This window comes from Chelonia mydas, chromosome 12 (assembly GCF_015237465.2).
Source record: "Chelonia mydas isolate rCheMyd1 chromosome 12, rCheMyd1.pri.v2, whole genome shotgun sequence".
In the NCBI taxonomy this organism is placed as follows: Eukaryota; Metazoa; Chordata; order Testudines; family Cheloniidae; genus Chelonia; species Chelonia mydas.
This window is the reverse complement of record NC_051252.2, coordinates 34,245,116-34,254,648: the sequence shown is the minus strand read 5'-3', so window position 1 is coordinate 34,254,648 and position 9,533 is coordinate 34,245,116. Positions and strand designations below refer to the sequence as shown.

General features: G+C 45.0%; 1 protein-coding gene across 5 annotated transcripts in view; it reads left to right on the top strand.

The window, feature by feature from the left end:
• Nucleotides 1-46: 46 nt before the first annotated feature.
• MEAK7 (MTOR associated protein, eak-7 homolog) overlaps nt 47-9,533 on the top strand; it is a 24,148-nt gene continuing 14,661 nt past the window's right edge. Inside the window, exons 1-3 of one of the 5 annotated variants that reach the window (XM_037877317.2) lie at nt 124-264; nt 1,010-1,076; nt 6,342-6,532. In XM_037877317.2, the coding sequence (XP_037733245.1) occupies nt 1,067-1,076; nt 6,342-6,532 (201 nt within the window). In that variant the 5' untranslated portion in view covers nt 124-264; nt 1,010-1,066. Of the gene's footprint in view, nt 265-1,009; nt 1,077-6,341; nt 6,533-9,533 lie in introns of all 5 variants that reach the window. The other 4 variants (XM_037877315.2, XM_037877316.2, XM_043526094.1 and 1 more) reach the window with 4 other exon arrangements.

Here is a 9,533-nt window from a genome sequence, read left to right as displayed (position 1 = left end):
AGACCCGGCCCACTCAGCGTGCTCGCCACAGAGCCCCTCCCACAGAGCCTGGGACCCTACCCGGAGCCGCCCTCCTATTAGCGGAGCGACCCATCAGTCAGGCCTCGGGCCCGCCCCTTCACGGCGCGCTGCCGCCCCGGCAGGGGGCCAGTCTCGGCGGAGGGGGGAGCACGTCATTCGCTGCCGCTCGGGACGGGAGTGAGGCGGCCGCTGCGGGGAGAGGCCGGGGAGCGACTCGGAGCGGTCCCGCGCAGCCGCGGCCAGGTGAGGGGCGGAGAATCGGGGACGAGGGGGCCTGTGAATAGTAACGAGGGGGCGTGGCCATGAATATTAATTACGGCGGGGCGGTATTGGGAATTGGGCGCCCTCCTAACTCCTCCTCAGGCTCACGGGTGTTGGGGGCCCTGGTGCTCGTTACTGCGGCTCAGGGGATAAGCTGCGTCTCGTGCCCCGGGCGGAGGGCGCGGCCATTAGCCGGGGACGGCTCACGTATTTTTCATCAGCCGGCCTGTGCATATGAATGAGTCGGCGTGTGTATACCCTGGGCTAATTATTACTGTGATTGAGATTGGCTCATTAGTATTCATGCCGGGGGCCCTAGATACTAGCCCCTGGCTGCCTGGGTGGCCCGTGCCTTAGCAATACCCTGAATAGCTAATGAGGAGGGGAGAGCGCGGGTCGTGAAGTTGGGAGAGGGATGGCTCAGTGGTTTGAGCATTGGCTGCTCACCCCAGGGTTATGAGTTCAATCCTGGAGGGGGCCATTTGGGATCTGGGGGAAAAGATGGGGGACTGGTCCTGCTTTGAGCAGGGGGTTGGACTAGATTGAGGTCCCTTCCAGCCCTGAGATTCTGTGAATGAGGGGGGGTTCATGTTCTTGTTGCTAAGGCACAGGGATTATTGGCCTGGGGCTCGGAGGTGCTGCTTTAGGCCTGCAAAACATCACTGCCATTTTTTTTTATAACAGTGATGCTTATTTTTAAGCATTTTTTTATTTTTATCGATTGCAGATTTTCACAGTTGCGAGATGGGAAGGAGGGACGGGGGGCACAGACTGTAACTCGTTAATGACAGCAGGTATTGACAGTCACAAAGTCAAAGCTTTCGACGCATTAAAACACACACTGTCAATGTCAGAATACATGAAATAAATATCCTTACATCGAACTCTAATAAGTTCCCAAGCAGCATTTTGCTGGCTTTGCTCATCTGTTAATTTTGATCATCATCCACAGAAATGTTTATTGGCCGTTTGCGGGTGCCCGGTGAAATCAACTTTTACTGATAACACTCTGATTCTTCCAAGCCTACTCATGTCCATTGGAAGGTGCTGGCTGGGCAGTGGCGGCTGCTGCCCTTGGTTGGGGTCGTGCAGCCTGCACCCTGGGGAGGCCTCAGTGTAAGGCCTTTCAGGAAGCCCCCACCCAGCAGCTGTTGGGACAGGATGGTAAATCTATTTGAAACTCTTGAGTGTTTCCGTAGGGCTGAATCTCAGCCCTTGCTCACAATTTGAGTGACCAGGCACAGGGCATGGGGGAGATCTACAGGGCATGGGGGCGGTGGGCAAGGAATCCTCCTCCAGGCTCAGTAGTGCAGGCAGGCATGGCTAGTGGATCTGCTTAGTTAAGGAGCCTTGTCCCAACAGCTGCTAGCCTGGGGTTTGTTGGATTTTCTGAAAAGCCTTGAGTTTGCATGGATGCAGGCTGAACCGCCCAGGCACACAGGGAAGCAGCCCATCTCCAATCCATCCCATCCCTGTCCACCCAGCATCTTCTTACGGTCATGAGTCACTTTACCCCTCCCACATAAACCCTTGCACTGTGGAGTACGGGGAGCCCACCCAGAACACAGTTCTGCAGCATATGGGGAATGCAAACTCCCGTGTGTGGTCCTACCTCTCTTTTGCTCTCCATAAAGTAGAACTTCATCAGTTCTGCTGCAGCCCTGGAAGGAGTGGGGCCAGGATTTATTTTTTAGTTTGTGATATTCTGTACCTTGAGGGAGTGTCCTAGAACCCCCATAGTCCTCATTTTTATATAATCATGATCTTACCTTCCTTTATATGCTTTATATGTATCAGGGGAAAGGTTATGATCCACTGAAAGCCATTTCTCTATCCATATATGTAGGGTGACCAGATGTCCTGTTTTTAAAGGGACAGTCCCGTTTTTTGGGACTTTTTATTATATAGGTGCCTATTACCCCCCATCCCCTGTCCTGTTTTTTCACAGGTGCTATCTGGTAACTCTACATATATGTACATCGTTAATGTATATGAAGTATATGTGTTGTATGGTTGTCACTAAAACATGCTGTAAGTTGGGGAATCAGACAGATATTAGCTCCCCAGAGGCAACAGCAAGAAAAGTAACCAACACCGGGGCGGGGTGTCAAACAACGCATCAACAACCATTGTCCAGCAAGGGAGCTGCAATGCAGTGACTCATCTGCATGAGGCCACCCCAGGGGAATTGCTCAACCTTGCCTGGAGACTCAGCAATGCCCACCCAGACATGCCTAGACTTGTGTTTTCCAAGCATATGGACTGAGGGTATAAAACCGAATACAGGGGGCCCATGCTTGCCTTTCTCCTTCCCCCACCTATCCTGCAAGCAACAAAGACACTCTGAAGACTCCAACTGAGGGGCTGGCTCAGATTTCAAGGGTGAAATCTCTGTACTGTGAACTGCAATATCCAGTGGAGTGGGAAAACTGCTTAATCTAGATGTTGCCCAGTCTACTAGGGTTGACAGTTTAGACTGAGTGCTTATATTTTATTTCTTTTGGTAACTAACTCTGACTTTTTGCCTATCACTTAATTTCACTTAAAATCTCTCTTTTGTAGTCAATAAATTTGTTTTACTGTTTATCTTTACCAGTGAGTTTGTATGAAGTGTGTGGCAAATCTGCTGAGGTTTTGCAAAGGCTGAGGTATATCCACTTTCCATTGACGAAGTGGTGAACCAATTAATAAATCTGCATTGCTCATCTTGAGCCGTGCAAGACAGTATATTCCTGAGGTACAGTGTTGGGAGCTGGGGAGATTTGGCTCTGGTGCCATTCTCTGTGTGATTCATGTGTGGCTCTGGGAGCATTCATGCAATCTAGCTGGGCGTTGGGTCTCCAAATGCGGCTGTGCTGAGTGATAACAGCACCTGGAGGGGTTTGGTGCTGGTCACTAGCAAGGCATTATGAGAGACAGCCCAGGCTGGAAAGAGATAAGGGGGCACAGTGGTCCCACAATCCCAGGCTGCACCCCGGGGATCCCGTCACAGCACATTTTCAACTTTGCCTCAAATACCTAGCTAACACCACCTCACAATGAATTCAGCAGCACGAGAAATTAGGCCCGGGAAATCATCTCAAGGTGAATTTCCTTCCTTTACTATCTCCCTATGGCTTGTCTGCTAGAAGTTGTTGATACTTAACTTTGTGTGTTTGTATGGAAAAGTAACTTGGGGAGGGGGAATGTACAGTTAAAGCTTTGATAGTTTGTTGATTCCACTGCATTGTAGACAGATGACTTCTTAGACTGCAGAGTTCTCCAGTAAGAAGGGTGAAAAGGGTTATGGTGACAGTCGAGAGGGTGGGTTTTGGTTCTACAGAAGCCAAGGAGGGTTTGCAAACTTTGAAAAAACATGTTTAAATCATCATGGGTGAAATAGGTTTGTTGGCAGCTACTAAAGTAGATTTGTTCACCACTAATACCTTTTTCAAAACTAAATGGAAGTTAGCAAATCTTTTCCTAAAATATGCAGAGCCCGATTGAGTGTCCTGGCTGAACTATGCTCAACACAGAAACAGATGGAGGTACAGGAAAGGTGGCTTTAAGCTGCCTTTTCACCTCTCCAGACCATGATTGTTGTAGCCATGTTGGTCCCAGGATATTAGAGAGATAATGTGGGTAAGGTAAATATATCGTAGTGGACTAAGAGAAGATATTACCTCACCTACTTTGTTTCTCTTTATACTGTGAGGCATCTCACTCACAGCCTAGTTAGGACAGCCTCATGACTGTGCCCCCTAGTGGTTGTGGCCCATTAGTGGCTCTTGAGGCAACTGAGGGTAGCTGGAGCAAAGCAGCGCTTAGATTAACCCCCTACTTCCAGTATGTTGCTTATGATGGCAGTTGTGAAGGAAGATGGCAAAGATCTGGTTATGTTGGCTATATGTTAGCCAAGGAAACCTCTATGTAAGGTTCTTTCCCAGTGGGCAGATCCAGTACCTTTTATGACTCTTTTACACCTCCGGAGCAGCATCAAGAGCGTGTAGGGGAATGGAGAATTCGGCCTGCAGTATATACCCCAAGAGGAGTAGATTTTTAGGTCTTTTACATCAAAGAAGTCCTGTTTCTGTCACTCTTGATACCTTCTCTTAGGCTGTCTTAAGAGACCTGCACTCTGTAGTAATGTCATTATTCATTGTTTTAATACGCTGGTCATGAATTTGTATTTCCATCAGGAGACCTCGTTTGATAAAAAGAACTGCTGTTTTGCTGTTGGTTTAAAAACATGTTTATACCACCAGTAGAGGATGTGGCTGTGCACTTTAACATAAATCGGTGAATAGTACTGGGATGTGTTAAGTGTATGCACTTCTGTGTGGTGACTGATCCTTGTATACATTTTATTTTGTCTTAAAGGTTAAATGAAATGCTTAAAAATGAATAAAACACATCTTTAATGAAATTCAGACTAGGCTTTCAATTTGGTGACGCTGATGTAAATCTGGAGGCTCTGAAATGGGTAGATTCACTCCAAGTGTACTCTTGTATAACTGAGGTCAGAATCTGGTCTAGGAGATGTAGACTAACATTTGGTCTGTTATTATTTTTTTACAAAATCATTCTTTTTGTCATTTCAGGTTGATGTGATTAGATGACTGAGTCATCTGTTTAATGTTTCAGAGTCTGCCACCTTGATATTTTTATGTACACAGGATTAGCTTTAATGGGCATGTAGGGTGAAAATGAATCCCTTAATAGGTGTCATAGCCCTGGTAAATCTCCTCCTATTGGAAACTCAACCTGGCTATTGTATTTGGACCCACATGCGGGGCCTGTGTGATTTTGAGCTCCCCCTGGTCACTGGGTAGGCTCTAGCCACCATCTGTGGTATCTCTGACAGTTCCTGGTCACAAACCCTCTGCCTCAGTTTCCTGATCACTCTTGAGCATTCTTTGGGATTTTGGCCAGTGTCCTTTCAGGGTTCCAACTCCCCTTTTTCCTGGACCACACTTCTGGTGAAGCCTCAGATGGTGCTTTGGCAACTTAGAAGGTCCCCTCTTTTTCCAAAAGTATGTCCTGTCCCTTTTGTTCCTCCCTTCTAAAGTTCTCAGCCTTTGAGTTTTTAAAAGGCTGTTCTCCTTTTGGAGATTTTCTCTTCCTCTCGAGCTCTGGAGAGAACTGGTTTCATGTGGGTTGCAGCTGTCCCTTTGTGCTGCCAGGGCTAGGCCTGTTCATTTGTTGAGAATCCTTAATAACTGTCTTGTTCAAAATTAGACACTAAGGCACCATTCCCTTAATCATTTGCAGAGGAAGTGTCTGCTAGTCAAGATATTGTCAAGCAGGTTACCTACCTAAATAGTATGGGAACTTATGTTAACTTTGGAGAGTCTACTCTATACAGTACAGGGGTGTTGTTTAACATAATAGTCCTGTGGGTTGGGTATCATCTCTCATGAGTTACCAGCACCATACGAACCAGGTTATTGAGCCCTTATCTCTGAGTGCATTGTCATGTTATTTTCCTTGGCTGCTGTTTGAATTAATTATGAAGTCAGTCTATAGAAAAAAATTATCTTCAGTGTTCTTCAGTGAGACCCTACTTATGACCGATGGTTTTTTTCCCTGTCGTATTATTAGCAGAGCTGGCTTCAGCCCATAAACCCATCAGAAAGAAATAGCATAATCCATCAAAACGATTCCATAACCAGCTTCTTCACTTGCATTTCCTGATGTGTTCCAACTGACAGTTTTACATTAACTCTGTTGATGCTAATTTAATCATTAAATCATATTGGTTTTTCCATTTGATAAGCCCCAAATGAAGTTTGTATTGGTAGAAAGGGTGGGTTCAGTGAGCAACTTACACTACATATATTTTTTTAAAATCATATTTAATGTTCACATTTTTCTTCTTCAAGTGTGTTCAATCTTTGCTTTCACAGCGTCCTAGCAGCGATATATTATGACTAATTTGATTATTCCCCTCATCCCCTTCACAAAACTTGCACATATATGTGAGGAGTTTTTTCTATTCGGTGTTGAGGTATTTCCCCCCCCCAAATTACTTGTTTTTCCCATGCTTTTATCCTTCTTTCTTCCTTTCTTCTTCTTCATAGGATTCCATCACTTTTTTGAAAAGATGGGAAATGTGGAAAGCAGTTGCTATGAGAATCACCTTTCAAGGTTTCTTCCTGAGGAAAAGACAGATATTGATGAAGTATTTGATACCTTATCCGGGTCGGATGGATCGGGAGGACTAAAGACTGGAAAAGCTACCAGAAAAGCTGTGACCCTGGCAATGTTAAAGGCAAGAAAACCTATCATGGTTAATATGTCTGTAATGTAATTTATTGAATATTTTTCTAGAGGAGAAATAGAGATTCATGGGTAGTTAATTTTAGGTGTTATTTCATTTTAACTGCATATTAAATATTTATTTTTGAGGGGGATAGACATATTTAATTTTTTTTCTTACAGTTCAAGATTATTAATAACTGAGGTTTATTTGTACTCAATATCTCTTCAATTGCACCCAACTAAATAAACAACAGGTCTGATTCTGATGTATCTTAGCCCGAATATGAGTATGTTTTGCAGAAGCCAACAAATGGAGAGAATATTTCTCTTATCCAGAATTTATGCGTATGTTGTAATTTACAGAATTTCTTGGCAAGTTGTAACATAATTAGATTTATGTTTGGTTATGTCATTCTTGACCGCACTCACAGCCACTAATCTTCACCCTTGTACTGAAGTGAGAACATTTAATTTTGCGTGATTAAGCCATGGCTGTCTGTTTTAGCAAATTAACACATATTACGCTCTGTGATTAACTTTGCATTAATTTTCTAATCAAGTAAAAGGAGGAAAAATATTTTTGTAGCATTTGATAACTTTAGTGTGACAGCAGGCAAATGTCTAAACTGAAGTAATATTAAAAGTGTGTTTTAATATACACTACAGAATAGGATCAGTTAAATAAGACCTCAGAGAAAAGGGGCATGTGGTTTAGTGGTAGGATACTGAACTGGGATCCAAGAGACCTACTTTATCTTCCCAGCTCTGCCATTAACTTGCTCTGTAAACTTGGGCAAGTAACATCCCCTCTCTATGCCTCTGTTTTCCCAGCTACCCTTTTGACTATATTATCAGTGTAGTCTTTGTCCACTGGTGGCAACATATAGGGAATGTGTAGCTACATGCAGCAGTGAAAGGCACTGCCGGGGGAAGGCAGATGGGGCAGTCTCCAGCAGCAGGAAGCTCCCGGAGCCTTTCCCCACTGCCTCTCCTCTGCCAGAGCATCTTCCCATGGCCAGAATCTTTCCCTGCTATGGGGAATGGCTCTGGCAGACGGGAGCCAGAGGGACACTACACTGCTAACAATAGCAGTGTAGATGTGGCATGCACTGCTTGGAGCCTGAAGAGAGCCATGTAGAGTATCTACCCTCAGGTTCTGGCATGCTTCTATTCTACTTGCCTAAGCTGTGCCTCACCATGGACCTTGCTCTTTAAACTCATGCTAGCTGAGTATGCAGTGTCTGTTCTCTACACGCTGCTGTAAGTGTAAATCTACCCTTAGATTGTAAGGGCCAGCTTTTTAAAAGTATTTAACACCTAAAAATGTAGATAGATGCCCAGTGTGATTTTTCAAAAGCACCTAGCTTTCTTTAAAAATCTGTGCCAAAGCCGTTCGGGACAACAACTGTTATTCACTTTTCATTTTTACACTGCCTAGCACAATAAGATTTTAGATGTTACCATAGTACAAATAGTAATAATGAATGGAGATGGTGAGGGATACAATAGACATTGCTATTTTGTGTCTTCTCAAGAGATCCATGGCCCATGTAATTAGTTCTCTTCATACCATTCTAGAAAAGGATTCCAAATTCAAATATAGGTGTAAATTTATTTTAAATGTTTATTAGGCATCCTTTTGGAAAAAAATTCAAATCTAATAAATGTCATATCTACCAGTGTGACAAAACAAAGCAATAGTAATGGTGGTGAAGGGAGCTGGGAAGCAAATAATTTTGCTCTGTGAAGGTGCGACAGCCTTCAGGTAAGATGTTTAGCTAAGCCCTGGTCTCCACTTAAAATTTACATCAACCGAGATACATCACCCAAGGATGGAAAAATTTTACACTCCTGAGTGGAGTAATTAAGCCCCTCAACTCCTGGTGTAGACACAGCTAGGTCAATGGAAAAATTCTTCTGTCAAGCTAGTTGTCACTGTTCGGGGAAGTGGATTACCTACATCAGTGTTTCCCAAACTTGGGACACTGCTTGTTCAGGGAAAGCCCCTGGTGGGCCGGGCCGGTTTGTTTACCTGCTGCATCCTCAGGTTAGGCCGATCGTGGCTCCCACTGACTGTGGTTTGCCGCTGCAGGCCAGTGGGGGCTGCAGGAAGCTACGCGGGCCAAGGGACGTACCGGCCGCCAGGGGCTTTCCCTGAACAAGCGACCGTCCCAAGTTTGGGAAACACTGACCTACATCAATGGAATAGCCCTTTCCATCCATGTGTACACTACACCCTATAGTGGCATACTGCAGCCCTGCAGCTGTGTACTCTAGCACCCATCGTGTAGAAATGGCATGAGTTCCTGCTACTTGTCTCACTTTAAGATCCTATGTCACTTTTAGAAAACTTCTTTATGTACCAGTACCCTAGGTGTCAGTCCCTCTCTCAATATACTATGCTATAATATCTAAGGGCAGGGCTAACCTAGAAGCTCTACACTGGTGCCACTGTAGCACGTCTGGTGAAGATGCTCTATGCTGACAGGAAAGCGTTCTCCCATTGGCATAGTGCCAGTGTGGATAGCGCTTGGGTTGCTGTAACTTGCGTCACTCGGTGTGTGTCTCTTTTTCACACCCCTGAGCGACGTAAGTTAGATGGACTTAAGCAGTAGTGTAAACCTGCCCTAAGACTGTGGGTTCCAGTTCTGATCCGGCTGAAATCAGTGGGAGTTTTACCACTGATGTCAGTGGGAGTGGGATTGAGCCCTTCATACTGGCTTTGCTGTACATATAGCGTGTGGTCCAGCTTCCACTGATGTCCGCAGGAGTGTAGCCATTTATTTCACTGGGATTACTAGAAAGGGCACTGCACTGAAGGGACCTGATTCTGATCTCTGACTGCTTTTACACCAGTGTAAATGAGAGATGAATTAGGCTCAACGTATTGAACATATTATGTGAAGTGCTTTACATACTCTCCCTTAGGTGTTATGCCAGGGGTGGGCAAACTTTTTGGCCTGAGGGCTGCATCTGGGTATGGAAATTATATGGCGGGCCATGAACGCTCA